Raw genomic sequence first — 24,844 nt, forward strand, 5'->3', positions numbered from 1 at the left:
AGAAAATAAAATGCCAATACACCACGAGGACGAAACTAAATTGTAATTTTTACAAACCGAATTTACTAAAGAGGCAAAAGAAAAATTTTATTTCAATAAATATATTTGTAATGGTTATTAATTGTTCTAACAAATTAACGAAAGATGTCTAAAGAAAAAATTAACAAAAAATAAAAAAGCAAAATGTGAAGCAAATTCAATACAAAAAATAACAAATTGTGAATTTTAAAAGCACTTGTGACCTTAATAGCTTCTTTAACAAAATAACAAAAAATTACTAGGAAAAAAAAACCCAACAAAATAAGAAGAAGAAGTAAAAGGAGAAAGAAAGGGTTGCAGGGAAAAAGCAAACGAAATCAGATTTACGAAGGAAATACAAAATCACACGACTTAAAAAATTTTGTCCATACAAGAAATCGAAAGAGGCGAGAGGAGAGCAGCGGGCGCGGCCCCTTCCGCCTTCTCTCTTTCTCTTCGCCAATTCTTCAAAAGTCTCTTTTTTGACCAGCACCACCTTCTCTCCTTCTTCCCATCTTCCTCTTATCTGCTTCAAAACTTCCCCAATTCAATCTCCTCATCTTCTCCAGCTGTCTCTGCCATCTCTGTTGTATGATCGATTTGCTGCTATATATTGAATTGAATTTTGTGATGCTCTTGATCCGTCGAAGCTTTTTCTGAACTCATTCTCCTGTAAATTATAATGGGTGCCTGCCTTTCCGCCACCAAGGTCAGTGGCTCGAACAGTAACAGCACCGTCACCACCAACACCACCGTCTTCAACCACCACCGGAAAGAGACCACCAGGAGCACGCGAGAGACGATCCATCTACATCGCCCCCATTGTAATAATCAACAGAAGGCGAGCGATGGGACCCAGAACCGATCCGAGAATCAGCGGCAGGGGAGGCTCAAGGACAAGCGTAATTCGCGACGGCAGGGTGGGGTAATCCCCTGCGGGAAGCGCACGGATTTCGGGTACGCCAAAGACTTTGACAGGCGGTATACGATCGGGAAGTTGCTAGGGCACGGACAGTTTGGGTACACGTACGTCGCCACCGATAAGGTTAATGGGGATCGAGTTGCCGTCAAGAGAATTGAGAAGAACAAGGTTTTATTTTTTTATTTTTTTCCCCTGCTTTCTCGTTTTGTTTTCTACTTGCTTTTCCTCTCGTTTTATGTCTTTATTCGATTTTTTTGAAGAGGATTTGATGCGATTTCTCATTTTCTGCGGATAATTTGGGGTTAGGTTTTGTTCGGATAATGGGATTTAAGAGGATTTTAGGGTTCAACTGGGGAGATATGTGTCTACGGATGCAGCAGTATGCGATTGAGGATCGGATTTTATTTTTTTCTTATTTATTTATTTTGATTCATTGAAAAATCCTCTGCTTTTCTGTGATGGTACGTCACTTTTTAATGGAGCTCGATATTCGCTAGTCTTAGATGGAATATTAACTTGGTTTTATCCTTCGGACGGACTGTCTTTTTCTTCTTCTTCTTCTTCTTCTTCTTCTTCTTCTTTTTTCCTCGTGATTGGAGGATTCACTTTTCAATTTTCTCGTGAGTTTGAACTACATCTTGTGGAGAATTGGTTCTGTTAAGTAATTTTGGCATGGTGGTGGTCGATTCAAATGGTAGCTGAATTGTTGTTCAGAGTATTTGTGACTTGTTCACTGAGTAAAACTCTGCCATTCTTATGGGGGAGTGGACTTGGCTTTCCTTGATGCTGCTGGAATTAAAGTGTAGCTCTTGACCAATACAGACTTCTGATAATTGCGTGGGTAGTAAAAGTTGAAGATATCTATTTGGATGTTGTAAGCTAAGTGGACCTCTAGATTATCAATTTTTTGAAGTTTGCTTTGCATTTGAAACCCAGGCACTTCCAATTTTTAATGCTGGCATAATATTTTTCCTAAGTGGACTAACTTGAAGTTGTAAAATATGTGAAGAGAAAGACTGCAGTTGCAACTTCCATAACTTGGATGTTCCGAAGGTCAGATATTGGGTGGCCCTTTCTCTTGTGCTCATATGTGTGTATCCCCGCACCAGTTGTCCCTTGAAAACGAAGAAGTGGAAGAAGAGTAAAAACTGATTGCATTTTGTTTGATTGTGTAAAAGATTCTCAGAGTAAATAGGAAATCCTGCTGGGAAAATGGTTAAAATGTGGATCTAACTGTATCTTGTTCTGTTTGGACTCCTTAGTCAAGTAAATTCCCAATCTGCTGTGTATGAGATTGATTCTTTTCATTTGTTTTTTCCCCTTGGAGCCAATTAGGAAAGTCATAAATGTTCTTTTAGTTTTCTCCTCCTATTCAAGGTTATAATTGTAAGAGCGACAAAAACATTTATTTGTGGTTCGACAAAACTCGGAATCTTTATGGCAAAATAAAAGAATTGTTATCTTAGCTTCTTGTTTTTTAAAACAAAATTTCACAATAACCATAGACGCGCACAAGCGTGCACACATGCACACAGATTGAGGGGGTAATGTTTTGGAACTAATTAGTGCATCAATTGGCAGATGGTTCTTCCTATTGCTGTTGAGGATGTTAAACGAGAGGTGAAGATATTGGGTGAATTGGCAGGCCATGAAAATGTCGTTCAATTTTATGATGCATTTGAGGATGACTCTTATGTTTATATAGTAATGGAGTAAGTTTTGTTATTTAAAGCTTGTTCTAAATATTCAATTGTTCATTTTGTTTGTGTTATTTGTTCAGTTGCAAGATGTGCCTTTATTTGTTTATTTTTTTTCGTATTTTTAATGTTAAAACTGATACTTTGAAACCTTTCTTCCATTCTTGTTTGTATATTTGGTTTAAATGTGCATCATTTCTTATCAATATCTCTTTTTAGGTTATGTGAGGGCGGGGAATTGCTGGATCGAATATTGGGCAAGTAAGAATTTTTTCTTCTTTATTGTTTTTTTGTACTGGCTGCTATGTGATGTATGTTTCTTCAGAGCTTACGATTACACCTGTAAATGACTAAAAAAGTAAATTCTGGGATGTACTGGGAATTTCATGTATTGGACCCAGCCAGGCCCATATGAAGAAGTTAATGCATGTTTGGGGAAGCCATTTTTTTGACAATGTATGACTATCCTTAGTGGCCAGGTTTGGAGATTCCTGAACAGGCCTATGATATTGTTGCTAATTGTGTTTAAATGTGATTAACTTTATCCTATCAGAAAGGACAGTCGTTATTCTGAGAAAGATGCAGCCATAGTTGTGCGGCAGATGCTTAAGGTTGCAGCAAAATGTCATTTACATGGTTTGGTACACCGTGACATGAAACCAGAGGTATTGTCAAAATTTTGTAGCTTTTGTGAGATATTTAAGGGTTGTTTGGTATCACTTTTAAAAAATTAGAGAAATGAAAACCAAAAACCATAAATAAAAACTAAAAACTAAGAACCAGCAACTTGTTTAGTTAACATTTATAAAACTAATATAAATAAAAAACTTAATTTAAAAATATTCCTTTTCATCTTTAAATCAAATAATATTATAAAAATATGATTAAAACAATAAAATTACAAATAATATACATTAAAAAATTACTATAATAAAAATAAAACTTATTATAATTATTTTACTTAATTGTTCTACTTTCAAAATTTAATTTACAATAAAAATTTTATTAGACATAACAATTGAAAAATAATATATGTATTTTGTAATTGACTTAATTATTATTTTTTGAAATTTATGTATAATTTTATTTTAATTATATTTAAATTTATATGATCATTTAATTTTAATTTTAATTTAGAAGTGTATAAAATGAATAATTTAATAAAAAAAAACTATTTATGGGTATTGAAATTTCTAACAATAGGTTGCCAAAATAACTGAAAACCATAAATTTTGGTTTTTAATATTTTGGCAAACAACTGAAAACCGACAACAGAAACAGAAAACTAACAACATAAACAAACGCATTTTATAATTTATTTCTTCACTGTGGAGAAAGAAAAAACGGAAAATTAAAAACAACAATACCAAACAGGCCCTTAGTGTGTGTTATGTAGAATCATGCTGCTTGACACTGCTTCCCTTGTATTCTTTTGGTGCTTGCAGAATTTTCTTTTCAAATCAGCCAAAGAGGATTCACCGCTGAAGGCCACAGATTTTGGTCTGTCAGACTTCATAAAACCAGGTGGGTAGAATTTCTATAATGTTTGAGATATAAAACTCGCTCATGAGAGATTTGGCATGTTTCAACCAATTATGACATGAGATATATAATTTTTAAGTGTTGTTTTGCCTTCCATTGGATTCTGTTGTACAGATAAAAAGGTTAATTTTTTTTTAAAAAAAAATGGAAATATTGAAGCTTGGATCACTGTTAAACCTCACCAACCCTTTACTTGCCAAGCCAGGCCTCAGGGGCTATATTGGTCATTTAGTTGTACTTTGTATTGCTGTTAATGCTTTTTTTTGATATAGTAAAATTCCACAACCATGTTGCTGAAGACTTCCTATTCAATTTTTCTGGTCATTTGTATTGCAAAATTTTGATGCCTTACAGTCATAAATTTTGAATGAATTCAGGGAAAAGATTTCATGATATTGTTGGCAGTGCCTATTATGTTGCCCCTGAAGTATTGAAACGCAAGTCAGGACCCGAATCAGATGTTTGGAGTATTGGTGTGATAACTTATATTTTGCTTTGTGGGAGGCGTCCATTCTGGGATAAGACTGAGGATGGCATATTTAAGGAGGTGCGGCTTATTCTTAATTGTGATACTCTCTATTTATTTATTGTCCCCTGCTTCTCCATTTTCTTGTTCCCTGCGGTAGTTTCTTATATATTGGAGTCTTAAGCCCCGTCCCCTCTGCTTTGTATTTTTCTTCTCATGGTTTTTTTTTTTGAAAAATCTTGCATGTCTGCATGTGATATGCACTAAATTTCACTAATTTTTGAAAAGTCTACACATTCGAATGATTGTGTACCTTACTCTATTGTTTAAGTTTGACATAATTTTTGGTGGCATTTGAACCACTGTCTTTGAGGTTGCTGGAAATTCTAATTAGGCTTACATCTGTTTTCCTTTTATACTTAAGACCTCATTTTGTGAAAATAAAAACCAATAAAAAAAACCAAAAATAGAATCGAAAAAATGAAAAATGACGAACTGCTTGTTTATGTTCCCAAATATGAAACAAATTAAAAACTGACTGAATGCATGTTCGTTTTTGTTCTTCAATAAAATAAAAATTAATTAGCCTTTGATTCTTAATCACCATAAAATTTTTCATCAAGTGTTAAGAAATTTAACAATGCCACTATGAAACCATAATAAGTCGAGCATTAGAAATAGATTTAAACTTGAACCAATTAAAGTATGATTAGCATAATGAAAATGCAAAAAAAAAAAAAAACACAATAGATAAGATATTTTATAATAAATAAATAGAAATTACTTAATAATTATTTTGCTCACTAATTTTATTTTTGAACGCGCTCTTTGGTACTTCAAGAACAATATGTTTGAAAATCATGAAAATATTTTTTGAATGAATTTTCCTTAGTTTTTCACATTTTTATAAATCTTAAGAAAATTATCATTTAATTTATTTTAAATTTGCATAGCAGTTTTAGTTAAATTTTTTTCATTAAAAATTGTATAAACTATTCTTTAATCCACAAAAGTGTATTCTGGGTATTAATTTTGGGATGGTGACTTGTCATTTTGAGTGAAAACTTGAATATCTGGTTTTCATTGTTGCCACATCAGTTTAAAAAACCATCAGTAGAAACTGAAAGCTAGCACAGCAAAAAAAATGCATGTTGCCAATTGCTTCTTTACTGTATCACAACAATAAGAAAATAGAAAACAAAAATGCTATCACATAGCCCCTTAATATATCAGATTGTTATTTCATTGGGGAAAATAGAAAGGAAAAAAAAAAGACGTAGAAACAATTTTCACTTGACATGTAAGTAGATTATTCCCCTCTAAATCAACCCCAAAATATTGATATTGTCTGGAAATTGTCTGATGAGCGAAGTTGTAAATAATTCTGTTTGATGAGATGAGCAATTGAACTTGAATCTGTGGGAAGAATTATGCAAAATTACAGATGAATGGAACTGTTGGAAAATGAGATTTTATAAATCATGTGCATCTGATGTGAAGTGGTGAGGTTTGGATCAAATGGCTGCAGTTTGCTTAAAGTTATTGCTTTACATAGAGTTGATTTATTTATTAATTTTCTGTAAGTAGAAACTTGAAAGAGGTTTCATGTGTCAACCTTTGAAGGGCTACAGTTTGTTGGAACTTGGAAGATATGGATCTAAAAGGAGTGTAATTTTTTTTAACACACTACAGTCAGTCGAATTTTGAAAGAGGGCAACTCATGGAGGCTTTTTATTTTTTTATTTTTTTATTTTTTATTTTTTAAAGGTGTTGGGGTACATGTGTGTGTGTGTGTGTGGGAGGAGGGAAAATGAGCTACATTCGAAGGAATTTTGAAAGAAATTTCATGAGTCACCCCAAGTATTTGTGGCAAGAATTGGATGATGATGGCAGCAATGTCCACGTGTCATCAAGATTCAAACTCAGCACTCCATTGATGACATAAGATACAGATATATATATATATATATATATATATATATATATATACACACCTTAAGATTCTTTCAAAATAAACCTAGCTTTGATGAAGCCTTTCTGAACATCATACACTAGTTGGAATTACCTAATTCTAGAAAAACAGTAAACCTCACCATGCTCCTATCTGTGTTATTTGAAGATGCATGAAAAAAAAAATGGAGAAAATGAGGTGCGGTTTTACTATGAATATGTTTGCTGCTATTTAATGGGAGACTTAGTTTAAAATTTTGGAAGTTTCTGAGTTTAAAGGAAGATGGTTGGCAGTTGATAAGGTAGCTTGCTGTGCTCTTCTCAGCATCCAACTTATTTCCTTGGATAAATGAAATCTGATTGAGGTTAATGTTCCTCATTTCTGATGGCAACTAGTTTAAATTTTCTGTTTGGTCATGTTTGTTTTTGTAAAATAATTAACTGTCAAATACATGCAGGTCTTGAGGAACAAGCCTGATTTTCGACGCAAACCATGGCCGACCATAAGCAATGGTGCTATAGACTTTGTAAAGAAGTTACTTGTGAAGGATCCTCGTGCAAGACTTACAGCTGCTCAGGCCTTATGTATGTAGCATGTACTAAGAAACATTTTTTAATTATATTGGTGTTTTTTTTTTGCTATGAATTATAATGGTGGTTTGGGAGTTGGGTATTTACTCTTATTTTGGTTTAAGTTAACAAAAGATATGCAGATTTTATTTTATTTTTTGTTTTTTTTGGTCTTTGCCCCAAGTTTCTTACTAATTAGTCAAGTGTGAGCAATAGTTATGTCTTCTTTCTTTTCTTTTATTTTTTTGCATCTCAACCCCACCCTAATTCGCCCCGCAGGCAGAAAAACACGCACATCTTGTCATTTTTCTTCTTTATGCTTGTATGTGGTTCAGTATCTTGATCTTGATTGCTGTGTTTTTTTTTTTTTTGGTCCCTTCCAGCACATCCATGGGTTAGAGAAGGGGGAGAAGCCTCAGAGATTCCTCTAGATATATCTGTTCTATCTAACATGCGGCAATTTGTGAAGTACAGTCGATTAAAACAATTTGCTCTGAGGGTAAACATATTTACTCCTTGTTAAATAAAATGTGCCTTGTCAATTAAACATTTTTCTTTGGGTTAAAGCCCCCTTAATGGTAGAATACAGTGAATTTTTTTTCATCAATGTCCCTTCATAAATAAAAATATATTGTCTTGCAGGCGTTGGCTAGCACAATTGATGAAGAGGAGTTGGCTGATCTGCGGGATCAGTTTGATGCAATTGATGTGGACAAGAGCGGCTCTATTAGTCTTGAAGAAATGAGACAAGTATATTTTTCTTCATAGTATAATTGGAATTGTACAGTTTGGTATTTATCTCTTTACACATCTGCATTTGCATGTGTACTTGCCATGACACCGATGCTTTCAATGCAGGCCCTTGCTAAAGATCTACCTTGGAAAGTGAAAGAATCACGTGTTCTGGAGATCCTTCAAGCCGTAAGCATATGCTATTTCTTCAAGAAAGAAATATCTGCTTTCCATCTTATCTCTTGGGCTTGTTTTCCACTTTACTCCCTCTGTCCAACAAATTTCATCTTCCTAATCCCATTTTCAATGGGGGGCGTTGACATCTTATTGTCCCAATTTTATTCCTCCATATTTATCCCTGATTTCCGTTCCAGAAATGCTGTTTCCTCTAAATTTAATGCATGCTACAGCTAGGATAATATGGGAATGTGAAAAAATGTTCATGCCTCCAATTTTAACTAAAGATTCTGTCTCCATGGTTTGGACTCCTGATGGCTGTTATATGTTTGCTTCCTTGAGGCAGATTGACAGCAACACAGATGGGCTTGTTGATTTTAACGAGTTCGCTGCAGCTGCTCTGCATGTGCATCAGTTGGAGGAGCACGACTCTGACAAGTGGCAGCAGCGGTCACAGGCTGCTTTTGAGAAGTTTGACGTCGATAAAGATGGATTCATAACTGCAGAGGAACTTAAAATGGTTATCATTGTGACTTAATTTTCCTCCCACGCACATGCACACACTGAAGCAGCATCTCCATAATCATGTCATATCTGTTTTGGTTGGAATCTTGCTCTTCCGTTGAAACTTAGATAGGACTAATAAATGATAATAAACTGTCAGTTTTAGTTTTTTTTTTTTCCTTAATTCTTCCTCAAAAATTCAAACTGCCCTTGCTTATGACAATCATTGAGTGACATTCTGAGTCTCATTTCTGCGTATACTGATATTATTTCATTTGTTCGTAGCACACGGGCTTAAGAGGCTCGATTGACCCACTTCTAGAGGAGGCTGATATTGACAAAGATGGCAAGATAAGCCTAGCAGAATTCCGCAGGCTTTTAAGAACTGCAAGCATTAGTTCACGAAATGCACCTAGCCCATCTGGTCATCGCAATCCTCGGAAGTTGTAGATTAGAATGGAATTGTAGATTAGAATGGGTATTTTGAAGATTTTGAGAAGATATGAGAGAGGTGCAACTCCCTTTTTCAGATTTTAGACTGGAAGATTGTACTCAGCCCTACATGAACCCTCGTCTGCTTCCGTCTCTATCCCATTATAAGGACCTGTTTGGAAACTCTAGCATTTGTTGATGGGAATTCACAAAAGGTTTGTGAAGATATCATAAGCATATTTTCAATGTAGTTGGTGTGGTTCTGCATAGGATGTGGCGCTGGTAGAACGTTGTAGTGTACATCTTGAAGAGTTAGGGTTTCTTTGGTTGTGTGGAGAGGAGTGGGGGCGCAAAATGTAATCAGTGATATGTGACATTGTGACAATAAATAAGCAACCAAGGTGTAGTACAATTTATCCATTTTGTTTTCATAATTTGAATTTCAAAGTTACATCTTCAATTCCACTCTCTCTTATTTTGGTGTAATTAGTACCATATTCTTGTCACTTTTAACTGAAAAATGCTTACACACTATATATGTCCAATGTGATTGTTGCATGGTGTCACGGATCGCCAAAAACTCAATTAACAGGCCGCGCAGCACTCACCGAGGCCCTACTTTGACAGAGTCTGCCAATAATTACACGTTCAATCCGACTGTCATGAACACTCGAGAGGTTTTCAAAAGCCATCGTAGGCATGAAATATTAGTTCCAACAATAATGAATTCATGAAGACAAGTGACCTTCACACTCAATGACATGTGAAACTAGTTGTTATATTCAATCAACAAGACAACCACACAAGCCATCAACCAAGTTATTCAACATCAAGTATAAAAATCCCTAACAAGGGCAAGTGAAGACATCTCTCCTCCCCATTTAACGGAGGTCACACTATCAACCCCTAACACATGGCAAATTTCAAGTTGCTTCTACTTGCAAGAAATTTCTTCTCATGGAAAATGAGGAAAAAAATGAATTTTATTTTGCATTCTAATCAATTTCATTATTGGTGGCTGTAGAATATGTCATATGGTTACTGATCCATAAGTCAAAGCTTTAAACAGATTTTTAATTCCCATATGCTGGATAAGTCATTGCTAGCAAAACGGAGTTGTTCTACCCAACTTAAGAAGCATGACTAAATAAGTAATGTGATATTATTCAAATAAGAAAAAGAATTTATTTGATTTGTGCATACTAGGTACATAAGAATGTTGTGAAATGGAATAGAACCACTCTTTATAATTTTACACACTTCGCTATGTAATTTTTCATTATATTTTGTTTTAACATACCAAACATTGTCCTTTTTTTTATACAGATTGTATCATCCTCCCCAAAATTACATGCCAAACATTACAATTATGTTGCATTTGGGAATATAGTAAATTTAAATTTGAATAATTTTAAATATAATTTTGTATTACATCAAATTCAAATTCACACAAATTCAAATCTATGACCACTCTCAAAACATAGGGTTAGTGTCCCACCCAACACCTAGTACAACTGCTAGGCTTACAGCAGTCAACAAGTTTGTGCGTGCGCATTGAACTTTAAATCACATTTGATAGACAGGCTAGGGGTTCAATTGACCAACTCCGCTAGTAATCTCAGTAGACACTGAAAAATACAGGCCATGTCCATGAACCAAATCTTCAGTCAACTGTTGCTGCACATCCATATATTTTCAACATACAAATGAAAAATAACAATCTGCAGAAAAAATTCACACAAAACCTTCCACGTTGCTCACTCCCCAATCCCCAGGGGCCAACTAAAAGAAATTAAGTCAGTGGAGTTTCTTCAATGCAACAAACATCAGGTTCTATGTCACATTCTTTTGCATTTTTATGAGTAAAGCACAATCCCACTATGGATATCAGTCATTACGTCTACATTTACATGGAATTCATCACTAAAGTTTCTCTTCTGACACTCCTAACTTTTTAACTATCAAGTCATCAGAGTACTTGCATTGAGACAACCGACTCATCAGCAGCCATTAAAACAAAGGAGCTGTTTATTCCAAATTTGGGCGATGGGTTTGAACAGGACTGTTAATTTACAACAATAAGCAAGCAAAATCATGTTGGGCACCTTCGACGGCAGGTAATATACAGACTAATCACAGCCATCATCTGTATATCCATTTCAATCAGCAAATACCTGCCACTATATACCTTGAGGCAGTAAACTCTATTTCTTGCTGCTTTATCACCTAAAGGGTTCCCTTCTATTCTATTCTGGAGAAATGAATTAAGAGGATCAGAATTTAGCGAGGCAGAAGCTGAGACCGAGAAGTCATGCAAGGTGCACAAGAAAATGGATGCTAGCTGGTGGATACTAGCAGTTTGGGATGTTAGATGTTACAGTTCCTACAGAAGATCTTCAGTTGAGGCTTTTAAATATCAGCCACACTATTGGTGGAACTGTCCTGAAGACCTTGTGATGAAGAACACCAGCTCAAACAGCTTCTGTCCATAATATTTCTATCATCCCTCTGTGATTGTTTACCCTTCCTTTCACTGGACAACAAATCTTGTATAAACACAACCATTCAGCTTCCATCTTTGAAGCCCTTGAGGCCCCATCGGAATTCAAAACACATCAAAGAAAAAAAGATATGAAGGAATCCACTTTTAACTTGTATGATTATCAAGAAAGTGAGAAAGAAAATAAAATAATAGTAAATCAATGAATGATTTTTTTTTTAATTTTACATATTATTACCCTTTGACTTTTCTTAATTTTAACCGCCTTAGAACAATTTTTCATTTTTATTAGTATTTGAAATCAAGAGAATTGAGTTAGTTATTTTCTTTCCTTTCTTTTTTTACACAATTCTTTATCTAAATAGAGCCTAAGGGCTAGTTTAGTTGTGAATTTTTTTTCCATTTACATTTTCCAAATAAGTACAAAAAAACATTTTGTTTCCTAGTTTTCCAACATTTATATAAATGTTAGAAAACATCTTTTCATCATTTTCCACAATTTCTATTTAAATGTTGGCAAACTGAAAAAGGTGGCATTTTTGTAACTATTTGGCAAACTGAAAATGAATTTATGGAAAACAGTTTGATTTGGTCCCAAGGCCTGTTTAGTTATGGAAAACAATTCCCATAAATTCATTTTCAATTTTCCAACTAATTACACAAAAAACCACCTTGTTTTCCAAATTTCCCTAATTTGTAGAGTTGGACAAACGTCTTTTTATTGATTAATCTATATGAATCTTGGAAATATGGAAAACAAGGTGGCATTTTCATAATTAGTTGAAAATCTGGAAATGGAAAATAATTTCTTTTCCCCCACAACTAAACAGGTCCTAAGTTTTTTCACGATTCCTCACCTAAATCAAACAAAGAACAGACCCGTGGTGCTGATGATCCTGGCATCTTAAGTTCAAGCTCTGTTGCCACATCATTAGAATCATTCCGTTTTTCAGCATTGCTGCCCCTCTGACAATCTGAAAATTTGCTTCCGGAATCCTGTTTGCTGGAAACATGGGAATTCAAAGCATACCGAACAGAGGTCTCATCAATCTGGGGATTAATAGGATTCATATATGGGATGAAAGTTGAACAAGAGTTAGCTAAGGGATCATGATTTTGATTTCCAAAAAAGGGGTGTGGATGCAGAGAGGGGTGCACAGGAATTGGGCCCAGAGGAATGGCTAGAGGAACAGGAAATGAATAAGGTGGACACATCACAACAGAAGGATCAATGGCAGCCCATGGGGACATAAGCCTAAGTCTTTGATGATACTGAACATTCAGATTATCAATGTCAGATTTTAAAGATGCCTTTTCTTCTCTAAGCTCATTCTTCTCCTGCACTAGCTGTTGGTATTGGCCAAAAAATAAATAAATAAATAAAATAAAATGCACTTAAATGGCCCTCAAAACCTTTATAAACAAACAGGCTATGAATATCACCTCTCATGATTCTTCAGAAAGTGCTGCACACTCTGCCTTTAGTCTATTGACTTCTGCACTCAAATCTCTCAACACTTGAATTGTATCAGTAAGAATGGTTACCTTGTCATTTTTCGGCCTATCAGGGTCTGCATGTTGAAGGTAAAAGTGCAAGTATTCAAAAACCAACCAGTTGAATTTACTGGAGGAATCAATGCCTACACATAGCTAAAAATGAAATATGATTATGTAATGCTATTTACATTTTCCTTTGGCAAGATTCATGTTCTATTAAAGCAACCAACAAATACTGCTTAGACAATCAACAGACAGAAAAGTTTATGTTGGGCTTCCAACATAAATTCAAGAATAGAAAATCTCATAATGAATCTCTAAGGTTTCAAATAAGTTGACAATCAATTTCAAAAAGTTAATGGTACAGTGTAAACTTGCGTAACCAGTGCTGCCTACAATGACATGAAGACGGTCTATAGCAGAGAGTCAGAATGAGATCAGAACCTCATCATCCAAAAATCATATTGCCATCACAATATTGGAGCAAAGATTGGATTGTTGTTCCCTTCCCCAATTCCCAAGATATATATAGGACATGATGCCCATGCCTATAATTGAGCATGTCTGCGCACATGACTCTCAACATGCCAATGATCTATTTTCCTCTGGAATAACACTAAATTAAGAATGCCTCACAGTGCTTGGATCCCAATCTTCTTTAAGACAATAACAGATGCTCATAAAACAAATGATATTATATTGTCTTCCCCAATTTCATGTTGTTTTGTCTGCTTTTCCCTTTGTATTCATGCCACATTTCATTGTCAAACAAGAGAAACTATAGCTCATGAACATTAAAGCCTTATTTGACTTCTGGTTGAGGTAGGGAGGTGACCTCTTTTGTGGGTTGAGGTCTTCTGGATTGGCCCTTGTTTTATTCAGACGTGATGGGAGAATCTTGGCTCTGAACAGCATCTGTGGAGGAATTGTTGTCTATTTCTTTTGAGGGGTTTGGTAGAAGGAGAGGGTCGCACTTTGGAAATGTGGTATTTTTGCAAGTTGTGGGGATTATGGTTGGGGCGTAATGCACAGATTTTTTCAGGGAGAAAATTTAATTGGCAGCTGGTGCGGGAGAAGGTTCATTACCTGGCCTTTTTATGGTGTGTTGGTTTCAGTTGCTTTAAGAGAGTTAGTTTATTGAAGGTTCAGCGAGAATAGAGGAATCTTCTGCTCTGAATATTTTTTTTTTTCCAGTTTTTTGTTTTATTAGTTTATTTTTTTCTGGATTATTCCAGAACTTTGACAGGAGAAGTATTTTTATTCTTTTGTAAATTCTCCTCTTATCAATGAAATCTCTTCTTTTTTTATCAAAATAAATAAAAAATAAAAAATTAGATGTCCCTTTGGGTGGTAATCCCAAGTCAAGTAACTTTTTGGGATCTGGTGGAGAAGATGTCCAAGTCTTTAGGTTGGAAAGGTGCATTATTTTCTATTGGGGTTTGTATTACTCTTTTTCAAGCTTGTCTTGCTAGTATCCCTTTGTATTATTTGTCTATTATTTGGATTCCTGTGCAGATTGCTAGTAAGTTTGAGAAAATTATGAGAGATTTCCTTTGTTATGGGGTGGGGGTAAGAAGGGTCATTGACTCATTTGGTTAGTTGGGAGGTTGTGTCCTAGTAAATAATGGAGGGTGGTTTGAGTATTGGAATTTGGTGTCTTAAACATTGCTCTTTTGACTACATGGCTTTGGCGGTTCCCCTTACCAGATTCATCCCTTAGCAAAGAGCCATTAAAAGCAAATTGGACTAAATATGAATGGTTGGGATACTAAATCGGCATCTTGATGCTCTTCAGAAAGTCTGGAGATCTATCTCTCAGATTTATACCCTCTTCATTCCCCATACTAAGTGAGGGGTCCCATATTTGTTTTAGAAAGAGATCTGGTCCAGGAATGTTTCTTTGTCCACCGCTTTTCCTTGTCTTTATTGCTTGAGTTTAGGGCAGAATAGCGTTATTTCTTCTTTTGTCGTTGATTTGGATGGTCCTCTGCCTTCTTGGGATTTTCATTTCCAGAGGTCACTCAGGAATAGCAAGACAGTTGAGCTTTCTTCTTTGTTGATGACAATGAATAATTGTCGTCTTTCCTTGGGAGCACATAGTCATTCTTGGTCCTTGGATTGTTTGGGGGCTTATTCTTGCAAACCCTTTTTTGAATTTTTTAGATGTTCTAATTTTTCCTTTCCACTCCATAAAAAAATTTTGAAGGCCAAATTTCCCCCAAAATTAAGGGTTTTATTTGGTTGATTGTGCTTAATAAAGTCAACATCAATGACTTGCTGAGGTTCAACATCAAAGGTGCCTGACCTTTGAAGGCATTTTCTCCAGATGTACACATTCTTTGCTTTAACAGTTCAGAAACCGCGTCCCATTTGTTTTTGCTCTGTGAGATTGCCTGGAAAGTGTAGAACAAGGTATTTGGTTTATTGAAAGCGTTAGGTTTGTCCAGAGACAGTGGAGAAACATTAGTCAATTTCCTTTTCTTGCTTTCGTAGGCAAAAGGATTTGGTAGCATTATGGGGAGACACTTATTTTGCAATGCTGTAAGGTTTGTGGTTGCAACTCTACACGTGTATTTTTTTCTGGAAAGAAGCTGAAAATTTTGTTGTCGTGAGAAAAGATTCATTACCAAGCTTTGCTATGGTTTGTTGGTTCTGGGTGCTTTAAAGCAGTGAGTTTCTCAGATATGCAATGGGATTGGCTCTATTTGTTGGTTTGATTGCTGTTCGTTGTTTTTCCTTTACTGTATTTACTTCTTGTTTTTCTTTCCATTTTGTTTAGGAGGATGTCTTATTCTCCTTTTTGTACATTCCTGATCTTTCAAAAAAAATTTCTTCATTTGCCACTAAAAAAATTGAAGCCGTATCTTGTTGATCAAATGTAAGATAGCTCTAACATCTCAATCTCCAACACAAACTAAGCCTGCTCCTTTATATTATGTAAAATGAAGTAGATGTTCCTCACAATTGTGGGAGACTGAATCAGATGGTTCTTTAAGCTTGCAAGTCCAAAGCAAACTTAAGAAAATGATCCACCTTGAATTGTTGAGTTAAATTTTAAGGGACAACATAAGTTGAGTGCAGCCAATAAACTAGTAACCCGAAGAGTTAAATTTAGACAGAAACTAGGTTTGGCGTGACTTAATCAAGCATGAAAATTTCTCTTAATGAAGAGGACAGGTAGGGAACTTATCATGTACACCAATAAGTTTCTCTTTTTAAGTTTCTATTTTTAAAAATATCTATAATTTGCATATAGAGCTTCTACTTGTTGATAGGAAGAAGTTTTTGGGCTGCAATCTAACCCATCACATGGTGGTTCTTTCTACATAGTGGAATTTGTATCCAAAATACTATTTAATTGGTTGAGGGCAGTTTTTAGAAGGTGTACCTGAATCAATTGCATTCTAAGATACCTAATGATGGTTCCTTGATGCAAAAAGTTTCAAAGTTCAATGAATGGTAATTTCAATTGCTTAGTTGAGTGTCAAACTCTTCTAATGGTTTTAGTGTGGATGTCCAACAAACCTTCGAGTAGAGTCCCTTTTCACCTATTTATCCTATATTTTTTTCTCCTAATTTTCATGTATCATTTTCTATTCATTGGAAATCAACTAATTCTATTCACTAAAATTTAGTTTATTACTCTAAAGTTACTGTTTTTACAGCCCCTTCCATCACCAGATCTCAAACTAAATCTTGAAATTTTTTGTTCTAATTGCCCAAACCCAGTTCCATTATCACAGTAATGTAACCCACCACCTTTTCCTCTCCCGTTTCACCCTTAAATGTAAGGAACAAAGGCTGGTCTGTACCATCTAGTTGCTGAATTTCCCACAGAAAGAAACACTAAAAACGAAAAATATTAACACAAGAATTACACAAGCCTGCCACTGTGTTAACCTTAGATATTGATGAGCCACTAGGTTTAAAATAAAACTTGAAGTTATTTCAATTCAATTAGGGGCTTCTGTAGCGAGTCAGCAGTAAGTAGATTGCTCCACTTCAATTAAGACTGGTTGGAGTACTCAGACCAACAAAACATCACAATCTTAAGCAACATGTGCAACCCAATGTGCATATGTATCCAATGTCCAGAGGAACATATCATTCTACCAAATGTCAGTCTATCACTCTATCAACATTCTTCCCCACTGAGTACATTATGCCTAGTATGCTATTACCATCTAACAATTTTTTATGTATTGTGCTATGTATGCTATGAGCATCTAATAACTTTTATGAACATCTAGCAGTTTCACTTACATTTTACTTGTGAGAGACATAACTTTTAAGTTATTAGTATTACCATCTAATACATTTTTGTTATTTAGATAAACAAGTTTTGTGTATACTAAGGTATGTATGAAACATATTTGATCAACAAGGCGCTGCAACACAATCATTGACGATAATAATAATAATTTTGAAGTTTGATACATTTGGCCCACACTTTAAGCCTTCAGTAATGTGGTAACAAAAGTACAATAACATTGTACCACATACACTTCTAAAGAGGCGATCTTAATAATATTAATAATAAAATAATAATATAAAAGGGAATAAATATATAAAATGCAGTTGCAAAAGTGGAGTGTTTTTCTATAAAACATTAAACGTTCATAAGCAGCACTGCTAGAATTTAGCTGACTAGGATACCAAAACTCATGGAAAACCTTAGGCAACTCAAGAACCAATCCACCAGAAGAACCACCAAACCTGGAGGCAGTGCAATGGATGAGACTAAGAATGGGAGGTATCATCCCCGAGTTTGGACAAATTTCCAAAGGTTTTCATTCATTCAGAGATACTCTAGTCACAAAGCATCCCAGTCGCACTTCATACAATGATAAAATGGATCTGACTGCCAACAAGATAGTGCCGATTAAATATCTATCTTGGTGGACAACAGTGCCTAGAAGCACTACAACGACCGCAGAGGAAAGTAATTATTGTCAAATCATTAGGATTCAGGAATATCCATCACATAAAAGTTCCTCAAAAGAATAGTGGAGCAACATTGGAAACCAAGAGGGGAGATCACTAGTATTTTTTGGTCAACTTTATTCTGGATGAAAACCTTGATAGAGTCCTTCCAATGGTTCCTTGGCTTATTCAATATCTCTATATCACCACCAAGACATGGGAGCTGCGTTACCCCATCTATGGCATCCATGGACTCTACTATGGTTTGGATTAGATTCCTTGAACTGTTGGCTGTCTGTTATGACAATAATCTACTTGAAGCCATAGTGTCATGCTTTGGATCCTTCATTAAAATTGATTCAAATATAAGTTCGGCGCTTAGAGGAAGATTTGCTATAGTTTGTGAAGAAATGGATCTGTCTATACCATTGGTAGCTGAGTTCTGCATAATGGCAGGCAGCATCATGCCGAGTACTAAGGATTGCACAAAATTAGCTGCATGATTTTAAATGGCAGATGTGATCATTAGCTAAAGCTGTTACTTAATGGTTTTTTGGGTTTCCAACCATTACAAACTGCTACGTAATGACTGGCCGTAAGTATTAGCTACAGGACTGCTACAGCAAAAACTATATATGCTTTTAAAATTTCTCCCCATTTTCATTTTTTCCACTTTTGCATTCTCAATAAATTATGTAAGGAGGGGGAAAAGATTAAAATGAGAATGATAATGATACAAAAATTATTCCTTTATATTAATATTCAGAAAAGGTGCATTAATTAACATTTGATAGGAACACTATTTTGTTAAAAGAAAATATTTTGACAATATTAGTAATTTGATATTTCTTTTCAATATTTTGCAACATCAGCCTTCTTTTCTTTCTAGTTTGTGTCATGTTCAAGTTGTAAATATTTAATTTATCTAATGAAAAATTTATGACTATGTATTATAATTTTAAGGCTTACGTTTAGTCATACAATACTTGATGGTCTAAATTTAGTAGATTTTCGTTACTTTAAAAAATAAATAATAGGTCTTGTTTAATTATTGCATTTTTTTGTATGTCTTATGCGCCTAATAGATTAATGGAGTTTATATATTTTTTGTTTTATTAATGAATTTATCACACATGATCAATGAAAAAGTGTGTCTGTGTGTATATTCTATCAATAGCGGTTTAAAACAAATGTAATATTTATTGCCCTTATTGAAGATTGAAGTTGAACTAAAGCATCCAAAATGCATTAAGACTCTTAAAGAATGGTTAAGAGCTTCAAACATGCAAATAAACCAATATACATAAGATTGTGTGTCCTCGGAAAAGATTCATGACTGTCACACCCACTTCCTGTTATGTAACATTTGATACTCCTGCTTCCCATTACACTCGTTCCATTATGCAATGCTACCTGCTAGCGCTATTTAAAGGCATGATTTGCTATCATGGGGAAAGCTTGGGCATGCCACTCAAGTATGTCCGAACACCAACATGATGCCAAAGATATCACCAAAGAAGATGATCTGCATGCATCCAGATACAAAAAGAACACCCATGCACATGACCAATGTGGAGAGTAATTTGCGTCAAGGATGATGTCAATCATCCTTGGTCCAAAATGACAACAGCTAGAACCTTGGGTGATTGTGTCTCTCATTGTGATCCTCACAACCAAAAAGGTAAGGGAGAATATGATTGGAGGTGGCCCACATAGGCCAAGATCAATTCATATGTTAGCTATGTTCATTCTCACACTTTTATCTTTACTGTTTATTAATATAGAGATCCTTTCATAGATTCAAGAAGGGCAAATAACACCAATTTCTGATGAAGTCTTAAAATTTGATCATCCAACACAAACCCAATATGACCTTTTTATTGGAAACTCATATTTCAAGGGATAAAAATGATACAATTTTTAAATCCTTCAATCATTCTTCTACTTCTCAAAGAGATCCTTGCGGTGTTTTGGGTGGAATCTAGTTACTCTCAAATGATGAGGGAATTATGGTTAATATTCTTCAAAATGAAATCCAACATGTTTCATTTGAGTACAAGAGTAAGCAAGGCCCTAGTTGAGCTTGCTTGACTATCTATGCTAGTCTAAGGAGATCACCTAGTTCTTTGAAATTGCAAGCTTTCAATCTTCAATACCCTCAATCTAGTTGGTAATAGGAAATCCTAGTGATTACTTGACTCTTGAGGATGTTAAAATTGTAACTCCTCTTTGTTTAGAGCTGCCAAGTTTATATGGAATATGAATAATTGCAACCTCTTTGATCTAGGGTTCAAAGGGATAGCCTACATTTGCCCACAAGCTTCCTTCCAATGTCCATACGTCTGGATAGGGCTTTTGCCAACCTTGAATGGATGGTTTTGTTTCCTAAAGCAACCGTTCACCATCTTCCAAGAACTCATTCTAATCATTGCCCAATCCCTCTTTCACTGCATGGCAATTCTACTCTGCCAACTTAAAAGCCATTCCATTTTGAAGTTGCATGGATTCTCCATCCAAAGTTTGAAAAAATTATTTACAATTTGTGGGCCCAAGATTGTGCCTTTATTTCTCAAGCCCTTAAACTAGACAAGGAAGCAATAAACAAGTTTAACTTAAAACATATTTTGCAACATCTATAAATGTAAAGGGCACCGGGCTGCCTTTTTTTTTTTTTTTTTTCCATAAACATAAAGGGCATCTCTTGGCTAAAATTGAGGGTATCCAAAGATATCGATTTTCCGCCATTTTGATTTCCTATTAGGCTTGGAGAAAAGTCTCACAAGGGAATACAACTCCATTCTTTGCAAAAGGAGATCACATGGATGCAAAAGTCAAGGGTCAAGAAGTTGGGAGACAAAAGCTCGCTTCTTTCACACAATGACTATTTGTAGGCAGAAAAGTAGCAAAATTGAAAGACTAAAGCTACTAAATGGCAACTCAACTTAACAAAGAAGAGCTAAAGAATGAAGTGAGATCTCATTTTCAAAACCCCTTTTTGCAATATTGACATCATCTCATTTCTTGTCTCGCACGTGGATAAAAATCCACAGTTAGATATCAATGGCGCCACTAACTTAATGAAACCGGTTACCAAGGATGAAATTTGGTATGCTATATGACTCTTTTAAGGTACCTACACCATATGGTTTCCAACCTATTCTTTTCAATTTCAAGCACTACTAGTCCTTGATAGGGGACAACATCTATAATACGGTTAACACAACTTTCTCAATTGGAGACGTCCCTTCTAGTTTAGCAAAAACCCTCTCAGTCTTGGTTTTGAAAGAGATGAACCCAGAGCTCATTAGCCAATTCCATCCAATTAGTATGTGCAATGTGACTTATAAGATCTTACTAAAGTGTTAGTCAACTGCATAAGGCCTTTAGTTTCACCCCAAGCTATCATGCCTTGGATAATATCATCATTGCCCAAGAGTTATAGCACTTCATAATGAAAGCTAAAAGAGCCAAAAGCGCGACAGGCCGTACAACATTAAAGGTGGATCTTGTGAGGGTTGGTTCTCCTAATCTCTACAATAGCCTTATTTGAGTTTCTAGGACCACTTTCTCTATGTTGGGGAATGAGAAGAAATCGGATCATTTTAAACCTCGTAGGGGCTTCAAGGCGATCCCTTTTTCCCTATCTCTTAGTGCTTTGTATGGAAAAATTGTCCCTTTTATTTTGATAAAAATAGACTCCAAGGAGTGGCATCCCATAAAGACATCTAGAAGGGTCTTGCTACTTCTAATTTATAGATGATGTTATGCTCTTCGTCAAGGCCTTTGTTTCATAGCTATTGCTGTTAAAGCTACTATGTTTTTATTTTCAGGTCCTATAGCATGTCCATTAATACAACCAAGTCCAAAGCCAATGTTGTCCTAATGGTTTCAAGAAAAAGTGTGATTGGACCCGTTTTGTGTTGGAACTAACTAATCTAGTTATTGAAAGAGGTACAAAGGAGCATTGCAGCCACATCATTGAGAAGAGTGAGAGTCAAATGCCGACATGGAAGATGAAACTCCTTAACTTAGCTAGGCATTCAACTCTCATTCAAATGACCATTACCACCATACCCTGATATTGGATTCAAACCACTTGATTCTTACTTCAATTTTTGTGATCTTATTGACAAGTATCTAGAGTCTCTTTTTGGAAATCTAATCTGAACGGCAGGGGTATTAACTTAGTAGGACCATGTGACTTGACCAAGAGAGATGGAGGCCTCAATATTAGAATAGCTTAGGAAAATTATATTGGCATGCTTGGCAAATTGAGTAGGCAAATTCGCATAAACATTGGACCAATCTCCTAAAACCCAAATAGCTCCATGATGCAACTTATTTGATCATGTTGTGCCTAATTATGTTTCATGAGTTTGGAAAGGAATTCATAAAGGCTTTCACTATATCATAAATGGCTTTCTAGATTATAGTAGAGATGGTCAAATTTTCTTCAAGGAAGACATATGGCTTAAGACCTTGCTGGTCTAGTAACCCATGCCCCTCTTTTAGACATTAATATTAAAATGTTTAGTCCTCTTGGAAATCATTCTTCTTGGGAGTTTCATAGGCTTCTTATGGCCATTCCAATAGAAGTCAAGAGGTTCTATCAGTGCCGCTCCTATATCCTATTTATGTTGTAATAATGACAAAAATCAGTTAGGCAACATCTCCTTGTGGGGTATAATACTTGGTAAGGCTATAATTTTGCTTGTAAACAAATTGCGGAAAATCAAGGCTTTTATTGGGCTTGACTTTGGAAACTTCACATACCCCATAAATTGAAATTCATTATTTTGTTAACTTAAATAAAGGTTGCTCACTATGGAGTAAATCATAAAATCAGGGGGTTGTGCCCATTGTGGTGTTGCAGTGAAACAATTATCCACGCTATCTAAGACTGCCTAAATGCCAATTATCATGGGACTATGTTCTTGGTGTAGGCCAACTAACGGGTTTCTTCATGAGGATTCAGTTGGATGGGCTATTGATATCTCAAGAACTTACCAAAAATTTTGAAATGTCATCAAATCTTTGTATTCACTTGCTGCACTATTGAACATCTCGAAACAAGGAAACCTCCCTTTGCCAATTGCAGAGAGATTGGTAGGAAGCTTCTATTGGATGTCCCTGAGTAGTACACCTGTTTTGGTCAATTGGGTTAGTCTAGAGGAAGGATTTGTTAAAAGTTAACACTGATGGTAGCTCCATGGATAACCCTGGGGCAGTTAGGGCAGGGGGGACTTATTCGAGATCATAGGGGTAAGTGGCTCTTCCATTTTTCAATTCATGTTGGAGTGGCTATTAATAACTGCACTAACGTGTGGGGTTAGTGGGCTGAGCTTGCTTGCAGCTCTGGTTTTACAAAGTTATACTGCAATCTAATTCCTAGGAAGCACTTCGCTTATTCCAAGGGTGGATATACTCATCACCCTCACACAACCTTGGCTTTTGATATACAATCCATTACTTAACGGGATTGGGAGCGCCATCTTCACCACATTTATAGATAATAACAATTGTGCTTATCTTTTAGTTAAATTTGGAGCTAAGCAAGAAGCTTCCTCACTTGCATCAAATTCTCCTCTTCTAGGTCTTTGCAATATATTATTTGTGGATGTGTATGGTGACCTTAGTTTCTTTTTCTTTCCTCATTTGTACGGAAAATAAAAAAAACAAAAACAAAAAAACAAAAAACAAAAAACAAAAAGCAAACAAACAACTGCACTGCAAGCCTGGAATACCTATTGCGTTTCCCAATTCAAGAAAATTCTCATTCAGCCGATCTCTTCTCAACTTTTCACGATCCTCCTTCTGAACTTTTCTTGCAGCAGTCGCATCCTTTACCTTCACTTCCCCTCCGGGCCTTTGTCTGTGAAAGAAGCATGCAATCATGAGCCCAACATGCTCCAAAATTCACCAGAAATGAACCAAAAAAACAGGCATGCGTATTCTACGGAAACCTAACAGAAAGTACAAAAACCAACACTGATTGCTGTAACAGCCCAATAGAACCTAATACCATATTCCCTTGCAGAGATTTACATAAAAATCGCGGAAAAAAAAATTCAAACTAAAGCGGGAAGAAGAAGGGGAAAGAACCAAACCTGTGCAGAAGATAGGAGCAATCCGCTTTCACGGACAGAGAGAGATCGGCGAGTGTCCATTGATGATTCATCTCTCTTCTTCAGAGTAGGCTCTGTAAGCTGGGAAAAACGACAGATGCCAAGAGCTCGTGCTGAGCACAAGCCATGCCAGCAGCCCTTTCATTTTGATTAATTAAAATTTGTTTTTGCGTCGGCAATTGAAAAACTTTCGGTCCCTTTTCTTTTAAAAGATATATATATATTATTAACCACGTGCACACGTAACAGGATGCTTATAAATGATAATTATAATAAAATATTTTTTTAAAAAAATATATAAATATATATATATTTAAAATATTATTTTAGAAAAATTTATATTATAGGGATTTTTAAAAAAATTATATGAGTATAGAAACATTTTGAATGTTACAGATAAAGGAGAATTTCTTTTTTAATATATATGTGTGTGTGTGGATACTTTAGTGTGTGGTTGACTCACTCCAAAAATGTGCAGCTCGAAGGTTATCTAAAGTATAAGAGTTCTGTCGTGTAATATTCAGTTTAAAGGTCAGATTGTCTCCTCGGAGAATGCGATTTAATCTCAAGTTTTACGTTTTTCCAATCAAAATGAAAAAGTTACTGAACTCAGTTCAGATTTGAGTTTTTAAGATTATTTGAAATTTTCTTCGGCAAATTAAACGAACACGCAAATAAAACCTTAATCCTAGCATGCACTGTATTAAATAACAAGAATGGAAATCTTACGTCTAATCAGGCAGTCATCGAAAGTTCAAAACACGCGTTAAACTTCAGAATAGAAACTAA

The 24,844-nt window shown here is 35.3% G+C and overlaps 1 protein-coding gene and 1 pseudogene across 1 annotated transcript; one reads left to right on the plus strand and one right to left on the minus strand.

Moving 5' to 3' along the window:
• The first annotated feature begins 225 nt into the window (after positions 1–225).
• LOC131155264 (calcium-dependent protein kinase 28-like) lies at positions 226–9,470 on the plus strand. Its single transcript, XM_058108282.1, has 12 exons — positions 226–1,108; positions 2,522–2,652; positions 2,857–2,898; positions 3,191–3,302; positions 4,083–4,161; positions 4,557–4,726; positions 7,054–7,180; positions 7,549–7,664; positions 7,808–7,915; positions 8,024–8,086; positions 8,421–8,594; positions 8,864–9,470. Exons 1-12 carry the CDS (start codon positions 701–703, stop codon positions 9,026–9,028), a joined length of 1,695 nt encoding a protein of 564 aa, XP_057964265.1. The 5' UTR covers positions 226–700; the 3' UTR covers positions 9,029–9,470.
• A 1,550-nt stretch (positions 9,471–11,020) lies between these two features.
• On the minus strand, positions 11,021–24,253 carry LOC131155265 (transcription factor bHLH121-like; annotated as a pseudogene).
• Positions 24,254–24,844: the final 591 nt, after the last annotated feature.

This window comes from Malania oleifera, chromosome 1 (genome assembly GCF_029873635.1).
Source record: "Malania oleifera isolate guangnan ecotype guangnan chromosome 1, ASM2987363v1, whole genome shotgun sequence".
NCBI classification, from domain to species: domain Eukaryota; kingdom Viridiplantae; phylum Streptophyta; class Magnoliopsida; order Santalales; family Ximeniaceae; genus Malania; species Malania oleifera.

Bases quoted from the DNA above. Each gene is read 5' to 3' on its own strand.
- LOC131155264 (XM_058108282.1), top strand. From the start codon at position 701: ATGGGTGCCTGCCTTTCCGCCACCAAGGTCAGTGGCTCGAACAGTAAC. The intron at 2,899-3,190 runs GTAAGAATTTTT...TTATCCTATCAG, and splicing joins CTGGATCGAATATTGGGCAA to AAAGGACAGTCGTTATTCTG. The intron at 3,303-4,082 runs GTATTGTCAAAA...TGGTGCTTGCAG, and splicing joins ACCGTGACATGAAACCAGAG to AATTTTCTTTTCAAATCAGC.